Here is an 18,651-nt window from a genome sequence, read left to right on the forward strand (position 1 = left end):
TACAAAATGCTACTGAAAAATAGCAGTTGCACGAATGTAGCTTTACGTTATAATCTGTAACTAAGAGGCGCCAATGAGAAGATGGATGAAGCAAGTAATAACTGTAAATAATACAATCGTATCAAAACACAAGGACTGACCATGACGCTAGAATCAGTTCTATTTCAATGTAAAATTGAATTTTAGGCAACGCAAAAAAAGACACCAGTTGTGTTTTCCTTGCTGTGCATTTCATTTAAACAGTGACAAGAACCAAAAAAATAAACATTCATCAAGCCATTTAGAACATCTCTAATATTTAAAGCACTTAAATAAATATTTTTTTACAGTCTGGAAATGCAAAATCACAGTGCACTCTCAATAACGTTATGCATGAAACAAAACTGGGAAAGAATTTTTTCTTACCTAACACAATAACAAAAAGTAAATCAATAATTAAATAGAATTTCAAAGCAAATCCCAAACCAACAAAAGAAAAAAAAGTATACATTGAAATAGTATCGTATAGGGTGTTTCTTTCCTTAGAGTCTGAGATTTTCTTTCTGAGAACTAACATAGTAACCAAAATAAAGAAATACATAAATAACAAAAAATTTCAAAAATTGAAAAAACAAAAAATATATATTTAAACAGTATCATAAAGGGTGTTTTGTCTCATGCTTTTCCCCATCTCACCACTCAGCCTCCCCAACAGCTTTGGAGAAAACATAGTCTTTACCGCCGTAACACATCACGCCGTCTTTCAGGTAAAACTTCCACCTGTTTTTACTGCGATGAATCTGTTATGACAGCATTAAAACTTCAGGTTATCACTGGTGTAAAGAACGTGAGTGTTTAGGTTTAAACATCACAAGGCTTCACCCAGCATAAAGCACAAAACCTCACAGTGGAACTCACCTTATCATACTGACAGACAATTACGTTCTCAGTATCGAAGATCTCGGGTATGTCTTGCTCACTTACGTCATCTCCAGAGTTCAGTGGATCCTAGACAGAACCAACAGCACTACAATAACAATAACTAATGCTTTTTTACATTCGAGTCATGATTTTTATGCCGTACATTCACTAGCGATGTGCATCTCTTCTTCTGAGACTATCCACGGCAAATCTTGATTTTTGATTAACAATCTAATAGATATTCAAAGGATACATTTAAAGCAGTGAGTGATTCAGTCTGATATGAGACATTTCAATATTCAATGTTGTCTAAACTGTTTAACTTTCAATTAAAATTTATTTCAGTGAAAAGTTCGGGGTGTCATTGGGACTGACGGGCAAAGAGACCACAGCTTCTTGACCGAGTCTGAATCCTTTATACCAGGCACACGCATGTACAGAGGTCACACCCCCTTTACCAGATCTGAAAGGTACAGAAGCTACGCCTCCTTTACCAGGGCCGACAGGTAAAGAAGCCACACCTTCTTGTCTGAGTCTGAATCTTTTATACCAGGCACAGGCACATATAGAGGCCACGCCTCCTTTACTGGGTCTGACAGGTACAGAGATTTAATTCATTTAATCCTTACCGCTTCTGCCATAAAACCTTTTTTCTCTTCTTCTCCACTAGGGCCATCGTCTCCTCTCGGAGATCTCGGGTCAGATCTTGTTTTATCTTGTCTCATATATTTTTATGTCATGAAGGTTTCACTCTGAAATCCAGGCACATACTGCTCCGAATTGTAAAACTGGTGATGCAGTAAGCACATCACTGTTTTTCTGCATCGTATTTTCTCTGCTGAAAAATTGTGCAGTCAGCGATAATGAAATTTGCCGACCGCATCATTCATGTGCTGATGTCAGATAAGCACTGACACAGCATCTTAAAAAGTGCTCACATTTATGCCTTCACAAACACAATTAAAAAATGATCTGGCCTGTTTTTGTAGCTACTATTTAATAAAACACTGTACATCACCCAGACAAGTACATTTTTTCCTCTTGTGGGAAGGTGTCCTAATTGCATAAATAATATGATTACTACATAATAAGTTTTAGATGAAGGTTTAGATCACCTGCAGTTTCAGTTCTGATGTGTCTGTCTCACTTGTTTGTTTCTCACCTCTTCCTCTTCCTCCTCCTCCAGCTCAGGCTCATCCTCGTCACTGCTGGAGCTGCTGTTTCCGTCGCTGCTTCCTCCGACCCCCTGGAGCGCCTGCAGAGCCTCAGCGTTGATCATTCCCAGGAACTCGTTTTCCCCGACAGGCCCTCGATCCTCTGTTTCCTCCTCCTGATCGTCTCCTGCCTCTGAGCTGCTGTCACATGCCCCGTCGAGCTGCGGGATGTCCGTCAACTCGTTGAAGTTGTAGTCTCTCAGGAGGTCCATGTCCAGCTGAGCGGACGATTTTGGACGTTATGTTACAAGATGTCTTTGTTACATGATAATAGTTGATTATACATTTACACTACAGCGCTTTTTAATTCTCGAATCTGATTGGTCAGAAGGTGTTGATTAATTTTCTGTTTTACTACATTATCGTTTCTATAGTAACAGCTCATGCACTGGGACTTGTATGGCAGACATTCCACATAATCTAAACTTAATCATAATAAATAAATAAATAAATAAATAAAAAAAGAAGAGGAATAAAATACTTTAGGACATGCTGTTATTGGAAAACTTCGGATCGTTGATTATTTTCCTGTAACAGCATGCCCTGTTGTGTGTTTTGTTTACAATTCTACCTTAAGTGCACCATCAGGTGTTCTTTCCAAATCAGGCAGGAAATGACTCAGTGTGTCCTCAGCATTAAGCCTGGCTTCTGCTGCCGCTTTAACAGCCCTCTCCACCATCTGCTCCGCCGAGAGACACGACGGAGTGCTCATGTCCAGCGGCTGCGGGCTGAAGTCAATTCCGTCCAGCGTAAACTCATCCAGGTTTCCTGGGGGAGACTCTGAAGCCTGGGGGTTAACGAGAGGCTCGGGAGGGATCTGAGCCCGAATAGGAGGATCCAGGGGGATCTGAGAATGCTGAAGGACCTGGTGCTGTTGAGGCATCGGCGGTTTGGGGGCTTGAGCAGCAGGTACGGATTGGGGACACGGAGGTGGAGGAGGCACCTGGGAGGCAGGGAGGTTGTGAATGATACCAGAGGGCAGGTTTCTCTGCTCCACGTGGGGTTGGTTGGATTGAGGAGGCATGCGCTGGCAACCGGGAGCCTGAGTCACCATCACAGGAACGTTCACTTTGTAGAAGTGGCCTGTAGGTACAGATATAAAGATTCGTGTAAAGGGGTGTGGTTGAGTTTTTTTAATAAAAAAAAAATTCCTTTATTTTATACAGGTGGTCTGATTGAGCTCAAGATCACATTTTCAAGTGTTACGTTAAAAACTCTACATAAACATGCAAGTGAAACATCTACAAAACGTCATTAAGAGAATAAAAGTTTAGAAGATTTAGATTTAAAACTTCAAGTAAAACATGTACAAACCATTAAAAATATATATATATATTTTTTTTAAATCATTAAATGAGATGAAATTATCTCATTTCAGGGAAAGTGCAAGTTGTTCCATTTAAAAGGAGACTGTTTAAAACTGATTATAGATGATAGATAAGAGGGTAAAATACCTAAAACTGCTTTTTAAATAAATAAAATACAGTGCACTAAAACATTAAACACTAAAAAATAGCCCAGAATCTTATATGTGACCTAAAATCTGGTATTATTAATCATTAATCTTATTTAAATGCCCTAGCTGATCTTTGAGAGCTGGCTCGAGCACTGAGGCGATCACTGAATCCTGCAGAGGGCGCTCAGGTCTAAAGACAAGTGGTGTATTGTGTATAGTAGCGCTCACCTGAAGCAGTCTGAAGTGTCACACCTGCAGGGATCTGAACAGGATAAGTGACTCCAGGTGGCAGAGAAAATGTCGCGATAGTGCCGGTGTTGCTCTGGAAAGGGCAAAGATAATAAAAACCTCAAATTTTCCTACTTGACACTAAACTGGAATGAATGTGTTGAATGATGAAAATTCAGCATGTTGCATCTTTCATTAATTCAACCTAGTAGAATAAGAGAGAAATATATACAGCTGTATATGATGTAGGCCACATTTGCACTTTTGGTTTGGCGTGTGTTTAAGACTGGGCTACGTCAGGAGGTTAACTGGAGTGTGCTACCAGGCCTCCGGGGGGTGCTGGCACCAGCCAATACCATCTCTGACCATGTGGCGCACCTGAGCATTGTGTTTGTCAAACAAACAAAGAGACTGCATTAAATACCATCTGATTTAGTTTCTTTTTGGTTTAAAAATGTAAAAATAAATAACAAAGTATCAGTATTCAGACAACATCTGCTTGGACCTGGAGTTACTGAGTTAAATGCGTCAAACAGCTAACACCAGTTCCTCCTACGCTGGACCTTGTGGTTAAAAGGTAACCTACAAACTTTCTTTGGCCAAACCAAACTTTTGTGTTTTGCAGAACCATTGAATTTTATCCATAATAATTCTGTTAACTCTACATATTTATTTAACCAAATAAAGTAAATAAGGCCACATTTTATTTCACGATACTGATATCATTTAGATTGTGTAGCTATAGTACTTCTTGCACTAAGGAATATTCTGAATAATGTCAAAATAAAAAAATATTTTCTTCCGCTGTTCTAAGACCTGTATTCTACAAAATTGTGTTTGACATTATCTTTCCAAAGCCATTTTTTAAAGAAATGTAAACATTGTGAAGTACATGATGATTGAAACTGGGTCTGGGTGGTTTAAATCGACAGCCTATTTTTTCAGCCTTTTTTTTTAAATAAAATAAAGGTACAGAAATCCAGGGAAAATAATTTATCTGACTTACAGCTTTCCCTGTGAAACTCTGCTGCCTGGCAGGAAGAACACCAGAAGCTGAGGAAAGCATAAAATATTTTGTAGACCATTTTTGCCAACAATTAAATAAAACATTATTTATTTATTTAAAGAACATGTCATATTTTTATCTATTTTATCTGTTTAAAGTTGTGGAATGTTTTCAAAACATGGTTACTTCCTGAGTGAGCTGTTTCTACAGAAATGATCATATTAAAACAACTGTATTAATATAAACCTGTCGATATAGAAAATTAATTCAATACCTTCTGATGAATCGGGATCCAGAGTTCAACAGCGCCGTGGTATAAAGTCTTTTTTTTTTTTCTTTCTTTAAATTATTATCAATTATTCTGTACACTGAACTGACCTGTGGATTTCTGTAGCGTTTGGGAATAATTTGCAGGAAGCTGCAGAACAAAGTTGGATGGATTGATGTTCTCTTTAGCAAAGCCTTCCACGGCTTTCGACTGCAGGACCTTCGACTCCCACAGCTATGAGCAGAAAACAGCATATTTCCTTTATAAGTGTATCAAAGTTTGCTCAATAGGGCATTCAACATTTTTTGGAAAAATAACTAATAAAATTTAGGGTGCGAGTGTACCTTTTTGAAGGAAAAAAATTATTATTTTCATCTAAATTTCTATTCTAGGTGATATTACAATGCAACATTATGCAATAAGCACATAATTTGTATGATTTCTACAGTCTGAGAAAATAGTTTTAATCAAAAAGTCCCCAAATATTCTAAATGTAAAACCAAAAACACGATAAATTTAAAAAAGAAACTGTTTTCATCCAAGTCTTATTCAGATTGTGTGTTTGATGTTTCTGGAAAAACATTTAAAATTTACAGCGCTTATTGAAAATGTGTTTCATCCCCCAAGGCACATTATATTGTGATATCATATAACATCACTATATTAGTTTTGATTGTGTGTCATGCATCCCATGAGAAAATATTGCTCTTTTGCATTTTTGCCCAAGAAGACAAGCAAATGTCAAAACAGAGCTGTTGATATATTCAATTTAATTTACCTTATTCTGTAGGTTTTTATTCCGTCTTACCTGCCTGAGTTCATCTAGTACTCTCTCTTCCACTCCTTCATCGATGAACAGCTCTCGGACGCTCTCTATCACATCATCAATGATGGATAGGTAGAGTTTAGGCTGGGGGAAAATCATGAGCATATTTATTTTACCTACATTTCCATTGATTAAATAGAAAGGCTTATCAAATCAGACAGCCAGATGGAGTCAGATGTCTAAAAACTGTCACTGGAGTGCTAGTGCTGTTTGATTCCACGTAAGAGTCGATTCTACACCTTTCTCTATTCAAAACCTCAAACACAGGACACAAAAGGCGAACCTTTACTATCAGTATTATTTAAGTTCAGTCACTCAGGTTTGAAAACGTGAGTCAAGTCAAAATTTTGCCCCTCCAAATCAACTACACAGCCTGGGATTGAGGAATCGACTCTTTTTGGAATCGACTCTTTTTGGAATCGACTCTCAGACTCAAATCATGTCAAATCGCTTAAAATGTGTTTATTAAATAAATAGCTAAGGCTTTTGAAGCTTGGCAGAAAGCAAACTAGCTGCCTGACTAACTCCATTACCTTTTTAGCTAATATGTAAATAAAGTAAACAGATAATATACAGGTCTCATTATTAGCTATGACTTTGAATCACCATTAGGTTACTGACTTGGATGTAATTTAAGTTACTTACTAGTATGTTTGAATTTGAGAGCATTTTTGATGGCGGTAGCTACTCAATTAGCATCGCAGTTCACCCTAAACACACGGTGTGAATTCAGTGTATGGGTCTGGGGCTGAATTTGAGACTTTACACAGCTGTTCTGTGGAGGACTAATCAGTTCAACTGCATAACGAAGAGTCAAAAAGGAGTCGATTCCCGATTACCTGCATTGATAAAAGAGAGTCGAATCTGAAGCTGTGGAAAATTGATTCGGTTCAGATTCACGCACAGATTATACCAAGTGTCTACAATAAAAACATTTTATTTTTAGATAACAACCTATGACTTAAGACATAAAATAGCTTACAATTCAACAACATCGTCGGTAATAGTTTAAAGACTACCCATAATAGGGAGTTTTGTTCAGTTAGCTAGCATTAGCTTTCCAAATTACCTCACTAAATAAAATGGTAGTTAATGTTCAAACACTAGTATATGATGTTAATAAATTTGTCACCTTGCTATTCACACCATCAATCCGTGTATTATGTACTTAATTAATGTTGTGCAACAATTTGCATTGTCATTTTTAGAATCGTGAATCTAGATTTTTTTTTTGTTTGTTTGTTTGTGGAATCGACTCTCTGAATCGACTCTATTAAATCCATGTTAAGTTCAATAGTCATATTAAACCGTGTTTATTCAAAGATTTCACATTTCACCTCTCATTCTTAAAGTATTAATCACTTTTTTTTTATATAAGTCAACATTTTCTGACAGCTCTAACTAAATTAACCTGACCAAGTTGTGAGAAAACACTGACTTTTCTTAATATAGTGTGGATGTTCAGCTTATTTACAGTGGGTTTTTAGTTGAACAGTCATTTCTTAGCAATTTAGCTACACCTCTGAGGTAAAGGTTAATGTTCCCAACAGTTTTGTCATGTTTTCCAGTCATTCTGCCTTTGTTTAAACATTGTATAAACATTGTTTATATAATCAAATCATGCACAACCACTCAGAAACACACCATGCTAAGCAATCAGTCATTAAAGTGGTGTAAACACTGTTGCTAGGCAACCGGGAAACATGGCTGCCAAGCTTAAACTAGCTACTAACCAAACCTAATGATAATAGCTATGGGATAACTAGCTATAACACAATTTAAAGGCACAATAAGAATAGGAACGACAAAAAAACATTGGGAATATCAACATTTCCCTCAGACATGTTAGTAAATAACTAAGAAAATACTCTGTATGAGTAAAATCACATTTTAACTAGGCTTAACAAGGCCCATTAGATAAAACTTCAACGTGAGATCTGTAAACATTGCGTCACAACGTTACGTCATGAACACAGAGCTGTCAGAATTTTTTTTATTCATTTCTAAAATTTAATTATTTTCAAAGTTGTGAATACAACAAAAGTAGGCTTTTCAGGTGTAATGTTTTTAATGAATCATGTGAATATAGGACCCCATGGAAAAGCAGTGCTGCACCACCATAGGAAACATAATCGCAAATGAATCCCAGTATTCTCCCCATCAAACCAACTATAGCTATAGCTCAGAAATTAGCAATGTAGCTATTTATTAAAAATAACATGACAATATTGCAATAGTACAGCGATAAAATGTTAGCCACTGTTCGTGAAACTCTTGGGGAATGTCACAAACCTCAGGAGATAGCATATACTTAGCCAGTTTTATTTTACAGGAAATTGTTATTCATTGCTTACATCACATACACATGTAATTTAATAACCCACATTGTTAAATAATCTTAAATGTGAATAGTGCTCTGTATGTAATAATAGGGCTTAATATGCATCTTATCCCTCTGAAATCTTGCAATGTATAATAGGCTAAAGTGCAAATACTGGACAGGTTTTTAACGGTCATTGCACTGGCAGAGCATTACAAATTGTAGTAATTAATTTAATGGTTAATATAAATCCATATATTGTTTTTGTTTGTTTTATATTGTTGAGCTATGTGTGCTGATCTTAACCTGGGGAAAAAAAAAAAAGACCAGAGTAAAGACTAAGAACATTTCATGTGTCTGTTGTAAGTGCATGCAGATTATTCATTAGTGCGAGTATGTAAGTCTTTTTTTTTTTTTCTTCTTCTGAAACATGAATCCACATTTTGGATCACTGTGTTGCACAGCTTGATGTTTTCTGTGATTCTGCCTCAATTAGCTTTTTTTCGATTTCCACCTAAAAGCAGAAAGAAAGAGAAAATCAGTCATATACAAATTTAACAATAACATGACGTGCCACATTTATTATTCTTCAGTTTATATAAACTGATAGATTGATTTAGCTTATCTCAGATTTTACCTGGCAATGATAGAAAGCCCTATAGCTGATGTGTTTCTGAGGCTGAATGTCACTTTCTGTTCCCAAAGACTTCACCCTGGTTTGAGAAGCAACCGTATCTGCCACCTCACACTCCATGGTGATGAACGGGAACCAGTCAGTCGGGATCTCTTGGTCCGACGCCAGCTCCAGCTTACAGGAGAAGCAATGGGGATGGTCTACTGCTGTACGTGAGTGAACAAAGTAAATATAGGAAATTAGAAAATATAGGAAGTTAGCACATTATACCACCAGAGGGAGCAAACAACACACAGAACTCTGAGACCTCACGCCCACTAGTCTCCCATCACTCCATCTCCGTTTACTTTTATTCCTTTGGCAGAACCTTTTGTACGAAGCAACTTTCAAGTACACAGGGAGCTAACGACCTTGCTCAAGGCTCTTCATTTAAAATCCCCAAATCCTGGTCAATAGGACAGAACCTTAACCAAAGCAACCACTGTCCTGATGAACAAAAAGTGATGTTTGTTCCTGTGATAAATATATGCAATGACATCGCCTGCTTAACTGTGACTGACACAATGTTTACAGTGTCCCTTGAATGCAAAAGTTTTAATCACTTTGGTTTCTGAGTCATCAAATTTAGCTCTACTATGCCATTAATTTATAAAACATAATTCTATGTCTAATGTTAATTGCATTTTCCTACTGAAACCAATATCATGGCCTATATACAGTTGAGGTCAAAAGTTTACATCCCCCTTTCAGAATCTGCAAAATGTTTATTATTTTACCAAAATAAGAGGATCATACAAAATGCATGTTATTGTTTATTTAGTGCTGACCTGAATAAGATATTTCACATAAAAGATGTTTACATATAGTTCACAAGAGAAAATAATAGTTGAATTTATAAAAATGACCCCGTTCAAAAGTTTACATCCCCTTGATTCTTAATACTGTGTTGTTACCTGAATGATCCACAGCTGTGTTTTTCTGTTTACTGATAGTTGTTCATGAGTCCCTTGTTTGTCCTGAGCAGTTAAACTGCCTGCTGTTCTTCAGAAAAATCCTTCAGGTCCCACAAATTCTTTGGTTTTCCAGCATTTTTTGTGTATTTGAACCCTTTCCAACAATGACTGTATGATTTTGAGATCCATCTTTTCACACTGAGGACAACCGAGGGACTCATATGCAACTATGTGAAATATCTTATTCAGGTCAGCACTAAATAAACAATAACATGCATTTTGTATGATCCCTCTTATTTTGGTAAAATAATAAACATTTTGCAGATTCTGAAAGGGGTATGTAAACTTTTGACCTCAACTGTGTGTATATATATATATATATATATATATATATATATATATATATATATATATATATATATATATATATATTCTGACTATTTTGTTTACTTGACCAGTTTGAACAATTAGTACAGTGTCAGAAATCTGTATCTAACACAGGCTCATGAGGAAAAAGCATTAGCATGATGCCAATAGCACAGCACTGTTGCTACCAAAGCTTTTCTAGATGTCCATCCAAGCCCTGGAAATATAATAAACTATACAAAAGATTTATAAATACATCTCTGCTGTATGAGTTGTACAAATGGACTTTAATATTGATTAGTATAGTCCTATTTATTGCATTGGTGAGGTAATTTTGGTCTGATATTTTGTGAAAAATGAATATTTCACCATCCTGTGTTATTTATCATGGGCTACCAGCTAAGATATTAGCAAAGCCAGGTTGTCTAGCACTGGCTTGATATATTCATCAAAATAAGAATCGAGTTAAGAATTATTTTACAAAACAGTGGGGTTTGAAACAGTTGTGAAACTGTGAGGTTTTGGCATGACTGAACTGATTTAATACTAAGGGTCTTGTGGCAGTAGAAATTTCTAGATATTTTAGGAACGTGTTTTAATTTATTCCAAGTACCGAAAGCAGATTCTTTCCTTACCCATGTTCTTAGCGGGAAGCTTGTCAATCCTCCAAACAATGGCTCCGTACACATTCTCATACTTGACAGTACCAACAGTCACTTGCATGACAGGATGAGAATCTGTGACGTTTACTGAGCCCAGGCAGGCATTTCTGTTCATGCGGGCCTTGATAGATTTCTGCCAGAGCAGCGAGATGGTGCGAGGCACTTTGACCCAATCCCCAGGCAGCGGTACCTGGATTAGCACGTTTTCACAAAGCGTTTCTGTATGTGCTCCCAGTGAGGGGAAGGATGACTGCATATTGAGAAAGGCTTGTAGCTCCAGGTAGGCACCTTGAACGGTGACCGTAGCCTTCACTGAGAAAGGCAACTCTCCACAGTTCAGCGATACCGTCTTGTAGCGCCCGAGTTCAACCCTGCAGGCATCCGGTGGCGAGAACTTAATCAACCTAGTGTCTTCGAATTCAGCCTCTCTCACACACTTGTGAAACTGGTAGTCAGCGATCTCCATCCACACTTCATCCTCTTCAGAGCCATAATTAGAGTCTTTTCTCAGAAGTCCAAGGTCATTCAACGCCAGGAAACATTCAGCTGCACCATTTATGAAGGCCAGGCAGTGGAGCCGTGTGATGGCCGCACGTTCCAGCGTGGCTCCATCCTTATCTACTCGCATCCAGATATGGTCTGCAATCTGCAAGGACAACTCTTGCTCCTCGTAATGTTTTTGTTGCTTGAGGGGACCTGGTAATCTCATCAGCTCCTCCTCAAGAGACACCAGCAAGTCCTCCATGTCTCTGAACTCTGTTGTGCCAAACTTCAGCAGCTGCTCCACTTCAGCTTCATGTGTCACCTCGGGTTTAGGGTGGTAGCGCTTTCGTTCCACATATGACACATGTTCGATCTTCAAAGTCGCAATTTTTCGTGGCTCGCCATAGCTTTCCAGCTTTGGGCCTGAAAGAGAGCAACTGGAACTCAGCTGGAACTCTTTGAACGGTTTCTCCAAGCCTTTTTCATAATACATTTGGAGCACGGCTCCTGGGAGCAACTGTAGGTATATAGGGCCCCACTGGCGGGATGACATACGGTTCTTTTTCTCTGGGATCCTCAGCATTAATGGCCAGCCGTGCCTCCTCTGGCTGAGGAACAGTCCCTGTGGAACAAAGGAAGAAGAACCTCTTCCTGCATCAATATCCTTTAGTTTGCTTATATCCGAATCTCCTTCCTCTCTCTCTTGGTCTTGGTCCTCCTTTGCCTTTAACCGCTCTAGCTTATGGCAGATGTACGAGTAGGAGTTTTGAAGTTGGTCCCGGGGTGGTTCGTAACCATCCTTGGTCCGGATAAAGAAGCGAGGCAAGCTTGTGCCAGGCTCGGAGTCTGACGAGGAACTTCCAGAATCTCTCTTATGCTTGTTTTCACCCAGAAATAGGTTAACCTGACCCGGATCATCTTGGAACGCTGGGAAGGAAGTGGATGCCTCAGAAGACGACCGTCTCTCAGGAGAAGAGATATTCGTCGAAGTGTTGGAGAAACTCCTAAAGACATGAGGTGGTCTGAGAGAGTCGCAGTTAAAGGGAGACGGACCGGTTGGGGTTTCCCTTACTGGAGTGCACATCGGAGTGTTGCTGGGCACACATGAGCTCCCATTGAAGCTAAAGTGCATTTGGGGAGATTCCAGTGGATTGGACAACCTCCTTGCTGAACTGCCCAAAGGAGGCAGCACCAATTTCAAGCCATTTGGTCGAGGTATTGACCCAGAACTTGATGAAGGAGACTGCAGGCTTTTCTGTGGTGAGGACTGGGGGGTGCCTTCATCTTCGAATGTAACCCAGTTAGCTGGATGGTTCATTGAGCACATTGTGTTGGTCAATTTGTGTGAAATTAATCTGCCTTTTCAGAGTTTTTTCCTGGTGTGCTTCAATCAAACCCAACATTTGGGGTCATCTGTATAAAAACAAGAGTAGAAATATTCACAAATCTTCTAAAAATATGCAAAACATAAAATGTTTCATAAAATGGGAAATTTACTGGACCAGATTTGTAACTGCCTTCAGAAAAGTGTAATGCAAATTTTACCACATGATTGCAAACTCTACAAAGAAACATTCCTAGTGTTGAAGCGCTGGTTTTACAAATAGACATTTTAAAGGGTGATTGTTTAAACATGGCCGTCTGCATGGGAAGGAAGAATAAGCGACCAGGCCTGCACTGTATACAGACATTACAGAATCGCACGTGTGTCTGGATGAAAAACTGACCATCTGCCAAATATGCAGCTAGATACAGTCATATGCCAAGTTTCTCACATGACTGCAGTTTTAATTACTCAGCGACATGGAACAAGCATTCAGCGTCTTTGGCTTCTTTACTAGCTACGGCTCAACCTAAATACATCCAAGTGGAAACATCTGGGTTACAAATCTTTTGAGCAGTCTTTGTAACAGCTGGGAAAGGAGAGAGAGGAAATGTGTCACACTTTGGGCCAATTTTGTCTCTGAATTGCATGATTTGACTTCCACATGTGATTTAGATGGTTAAATATAACAGCTTGGTTCAGATGGTCATGGTGTAGGAATACGTCAGGCCTAGCGTACTCAAAAACCTTTATACCTCTTTGTAACTGTAGATCTGTCCATCTGTAGTAGACAATAATAATTTATCAAAAGACTAAGACTAAAATGGCCTGTTTACAGCTTAAATGTAACAATTAGTATGTCTGCATTGGAGCAACAAACAATCTAGATATATACTATATATTAATGCTAGGTACATAGTAACGTATTAGTATTTAAGAGACTATGAACATATCACATTCAACAGTCCGACTTTCTACTGCAGTTATTTTAATAAACAAGTCTGTAAATACATTGCTAGCCGCATTAGACAGAAAAGCTCGTAAAAAAAAAAAAAGAAGTGCTGGATCATTCCTTCTCTGCTGGAAAAAACTAAGCAAGCTATAAACATAAAGCTGACACGAGCAGCATCAGCAGGCCACTGCGGCACGGAACGCTGTGAGTGGGCAGAGAAATGAGAGGTTACAGAATCGTCGGAGGCTCCGAGACGCATTCCTGACATTCCTCTGGGACGCTCGGCATGGACGAAGGAAATACCATCCCACAATGCTCCAACAAATCCACGCGCTAAACGCCGTCACTGTAATCTTAAGACTTTACACACTGATCTTAGTCATAATTTCTCACTTTTCATATCGTCTTTTCTTGATTAGTCAGTGTCACTTCCTTCTTTTTTTTCCATGCTTCCATGCTTAAGTGTCAGGTTAATGTTGCTAAAAATGTCTTATTTTCAAAGCCTGACGCCATTACATATAAACCTACAGCTACTCTGAAATACTTCATCATAAAATAACTGATTGCTGATTGCTAACTGTATACTTCTTTGACAAACAATGCATGAAGCTCACATGACGCTGCTCACCATCTCATGGCCAGGAAGTATTACTCACTGAACCACACAAGTTTGTGGAAGTTGCACTAGTCATTTGACACCTGACCATGAGCTGGGCATAATATGCAAAAGTTTGGTCCAACAGAAAAGACAGAAAATGCATTCTAAAGACCTGATAACTTTCATTAAATATTAAGCAACAAGATGATAAGCAAGCAAGCCTAGATCAATCTTAGTCAATATTTTAGAAGATTAAAGCATCTGAGGGTTAAAGGTCTACCAGACCTGGGATTTGAGCTCACAACGTAACAGAAATTAACACAGCATCTTAAATACAATGAATGGATAAAATGTCATATGATAGCATGAATAAAAATTTACTGTATCTTTTCTAAAAAAATGTCCTGCCCCTTCGATTTGCAAGCAAGTAATTTCTTCCTAACGAACTTTTATATTTTACTGTATAAATACAATATTGTATTAAATTCTTGCATCCTAATTGATCATAAGGATGTTGATTTTTCTATAACAGCAGGAACTAGTATGGCAACATGCCAATAATCTAAGTCTAATAAGACAGAAAATTGTGATTTAAAAAAAAAAGAGGATAATTTGGTAATATGTTGACGTTTTCTGTAAGAATGCATTATTTTAAGTTATTTTTGTAACAGTCAGAAGGAAACAGAAGAGAGAAAAAAGGGAGGGATTTGAGGGAATGACTGTTTATAGCTGTTATAATGCAAGTGAGAACAGGAACTAACTTGTTTTGTAGACGTTTCACACCATTAAATGTAACTATAAATGGATAAAACGTATGACTTCTTATTCTTTAATTTATAAAAAATTGTTAGTGTTGGCAAACAGCTGTGTTGTAAGAGGAATAAAACACTTTAGCATGTACTGTTATAGTAGAATAATCAGCTGTGGAGTGGTAACAGTAACTCCGCTTCATCATATCAACCCATCGTTGATTATTTTCCTGTTTTCCTGTAACAGCACAACACAACGTGTTTTAACTTTCAGCTGACTGATACTGCTCTACTTGTATATTATTGTTTATACATTCATCAGACACTAAGAGATGATTATATGTCCAGAGTAACAATCCTGTTCTATTCTAGACAAGCAAAAACACTAATATAACCTAACTTTACCTTTAACTCGAAACCAAAGCAGACCTGCGTATAATAACTATCTCTGTCTCAAGCTACAATGAGCATGACTTCAAATAAGGACTTAAAGAGATGCAGAGGGTGGATCTGCGTCCAGATAATGGCAGGGTATAAAATTTAACTTCATTCTCTGAAGTCACGCATGAACACTGAAACTATCATCTGAGCATCCAGATAAAGCCGAGAGTAATCACCAGTTTCATCCACACACTCCGGGACGAGCTCCAAAATAGATGTGGTTAGACTGCAGGGAGGGGTATCGATCCAATTATTTAGTAAGGGCATGGAAAAGTCCATTTTCACTCACATACGCAATGACTAAAGAGGTTTTATTTAAAGTGCATTAAATCAGCCTTTCACCACAGTGACTGGTCAAAAGGTGTTGATTAATTTTCTATAACAGCAGTTACACTGCAATTCACAGGTTTTTATTAATAATTTGTATAGTAACAGCTCATTCACAGGGACTTGTGTGGCGGACGTTCCACATAAACAGATTTTTAAAACTTTTCTGTAAGGAGCTGTTTATTTAACATTTATGGTGTCAGCACTTTGTAACAGTCAGAGGTAAAGCTGTAACTTCAGACGTCTTCAGGACAGAGGAATTTTACGCTTTGTGGTTTCTTGGTAACATGACAAGCTTCCAGAAAGGAAAAAAAAGAGAGGCTCGTGAGAGAATGACTATTTATAGCTGCTATAACGTAAGTTAGAACAGGAACTAACTTGATTCTTGGACATGCGACAACAACAAAAGTAACTATAAACGGATAAAACGTACAGCATGTCGTTCTTTAATTAAATACAACTTGTGGTATAAGAGGAATTAAACACTTCAGTGTGGTAACAGTAACTCTGCTTCACAACACCACGCTGTCGTTGATTATTTTCCTATAAGAGCCCAACTCTGAGAATTTAATACCTTACATAATCTTGCAGGCATTTCTTTTTTTATCCAAATAAATAAATAAATAAATAAATAAATAAAACATATTGTTTTACCTACATTGTAAAGTCTCTTAGTAATTTTATATTTCGCTACACTGAATTTTAGCTTCATAAATCTTATAAAAGGCAACAAAAAATAATCAATTTCAATGCATTCATACTACAAAATTTACAGTTTAGTACTGAATCTTCAAAAGGATGATTATGGGAAATCTGGCAACCCAAACTGGGCTACATCATGTAAGCTTGGGCTTCTGCATCAGTTGTCACAAAGAAATGAAGGAGAGAAAAAAAAAAAACAAAAAAAAAAACACTAGTTGGTTTGTTTAGTTAAAAATCCCAAATGCAGATCGATTGGCTTCTTCTTATGAAGCAGGCATCATGATTTTAAAACCTTAATCGAAATCTGTTTGTAATATTTTGGCAAAAGAAAAGTGTGTAACATCTCTCAACTCTCTCAACTCCTACGCAGGCACTAACACTAATGCAAGCTTTTCTTTCTGTTTTTATTCAATAAAACAGCATCATTCGCTTGTTTAACCTACAAACAGCACGTTAAAGCTCTTCTGCAGATGAAAACAAAGCACATTGATGTGTCCCAAGTGAAGTTTTAAAGTTACAAACATGTCTCTGTACACTTGAGTAAATACTTACACAATGTGTCCAATGTGTCCCACATCAGGTCATCACTTTTCAATGAGCAAATTCCTAAAAAAGAAAAATGATTCTAATGCCAGAGATTAGAATAAGTCTTTCTGGATCCTTCCCACCCTCTTCCACCTCCTCCTGCTGTAACACACCGAAAAGGAAAGCTCAAACCCGCCTAATGTAAACCATCTCTGCCGGGAAGAGAGCCATGAAAACAACACACAGGGACTGTTCGATTCCCCAAATCCCGGAGTCGACTCCGGAGTCGACTCTGAATCCGAATCCGAATCCAGGAGTCGATTCCAAACCCTAAACCACATGACAGGGAAAGGAAATCAGTCTTAAAGGAAATCTGCACCCTGATATCAGTCTTCACACTCAGTATGAGATCTTCAAGTTCTGAGTTTGTTTGTTTTTTTAACTTCTTTCATCAACATTTTTACTTTGGTTAAAAGTTTCCAACATGAATACCTAGGTTCCTATTTTAACCCAAGCTCCTTAGAAACAAAATTCAGAAGTGTACAAAAATGAACAGTTGAATGAAGAATATAAATGCTGCTAAAAATGTGCATTTTGACTACTAGGTGGCAGCAGATTGTTTTTATTTATTTATTTATTTATTTATTTAAATCCCCCTCACACACTGAAGGGAAAAATTTCTGTGTTCAAATTTGGTTTTATGCAGCAGCTACTACATCTGTACATGACAGCTGATGACCCTTATGACTGTATCTGATCATTAGTTAGTGGGAGATATATATATATATATATATATATATATATATATATATATATATATATATATATATATGTGTATATATAAGGATTGGAACCTCAAGATGTGCAGTTATAGGAAAATAATCCACACCGGGGTGGTGTGATGAAGCGGAGTAACTGTTACCATACCATACCTTACCATAAAGTTGATTATTTTCCTATAACAGCACATTTGCCAATGGTTACAATTTTTTTGTTAATTACAGCACAACATGTATGCATTATTATCCATTTAGAGTAACATTTAATGTTATGGAACTTCTAGAAAAAAGTTTTTTCCTGTTATCACTTACATTATTCCCAGTCGTTCCGTCAAGAGCCGTGTTTTTCTTGTGTTTTATTCCTCTTATAGAACAGGAGTTTGCCAATAATTGCAGTTTTTTATTTATTAAAAAACATGTCATACTTTTTATCTGTTTATAGTTACATTTAATGTTGTAGAACATCCGCGAAACAAGTTGGTTCCTGTTGTCACTGCCTTAAAGCAGCAATAAACCTTTTTTTTTTTTTTTCACTCTCTTTAAGTTAATAAGACAAAAAAAAAAGGATAAATCTTATTTCTCCCAAATCTGCGAAATGGAACTAACATTGCTAAGTTGTTGGCAGAAGCCACTAACAAATTTAAAATTAAATTCTGAACTCTGATTGGTCAGAAGGTGTTGATTTATTTTCTATAACAGCAGCTCTGACAGTAGTGCATGGCCAGGAAGTATTACTCACTGAACCACACAAGTTTGTGGAAGTTGCACTAGTCATTTGACACCTGACCATGAGCTGGGCATAATATGCAAAAGTTTGGTCCAACAGAAAAGACAGAAAATGCATTCTAAAGACCTGATAACTTTCATTAAATATTAAGCAACAAGATGATAAGCAAGCAAGCCTAGATCAATCTTAGTCAATATTTTAGAAGATTAAA

At 37.4% G+C, this 18,651-nt stretch overlaps 2 protein-coding genes across 3 annotated transcripts; both read right to left on the bottom strand.

The window, feature by feature from the left end:
- Positions 1–194: 194 nt before the first annotated feature.
- Positions 195–8,050, bottom strand: gtf2a1l (general transcription factor IIA, 1-like). The gene is made up of 9 exons (XM_026945395.3): positions 6,544–8,050; positions 5,881–5,982; positions 5,183–5,306; positions 4,805–4,851; positions 3,799–3,892; positions 2,686–3,197; positions 2,063–2,332; positions 898–987; positions 195–779 (listed from the first exon to the last, which is right to left on the bottom strand). Exons 1-9 carry the CDS (start codon positions 6,565–6,567, stop codon positions 672–674), a joined length of 1,371 nt encoding a protein of 456 aa, XP_026801196.3. The 5' UTR covers positions 6,568–8,050; the 3' UTR covers positions 195–671.
- A 149-nt stretch (positions 8,051–8,199) lies between these two features.
- On the bottom strand, positions 8,200–17,194 carry LOC113545790 (stonin-1). 2 transcript variants are annotated; one of them, XM_026945394.3, is made up of 4 exons: positions 16,962–17,194; positions 10,807–12,729; positions 8,856–9,055; positions 8,200–8,732 (listed from the first exon to the last, which is right to left on the bottom strand). In XM_026945394.3, the coding sequence occupies exons 2-4, from the start codon at positions 12,641–12,643 to the stop codon at positions 8,667–8,669; spliced, it is 2,103 nt and encodes a 700-aa protein (XP_026801195.2). In that variant the 5' UTR covers positions 12,644–12,729; positions 16,962–17,194; the 3' UTR covers positions 8,200–8,666. The 2 variants fall into 2 exon arrangements, with proteins under 2 accessions (XP_026801195.2, XP_026801193.2); XM_026945392.3 differs by having other exon boundaries at positions 8,856–9,058; positions 16,962–17,191.
- Between the last annotated feature and the right edge of the window lie 1,457 nt (positions 17,195–18,651).

This window comes from Pangasianodon hypophthalmus, chromosome 28, assembly GCF_027358585.1.
Source record: "Pangasianodon hypophthalmus isolate fPanHyp1 chromosome 28, fPanHyp1.pri, whole genome shotgun sequence".
Lineage (NCBI taxonomy): Eukaryota > Metazoa > Chordata > Actinopteri > Siluriformes > Pangasiidae > Pangasianodon > Pangasianodon hypophthalmus.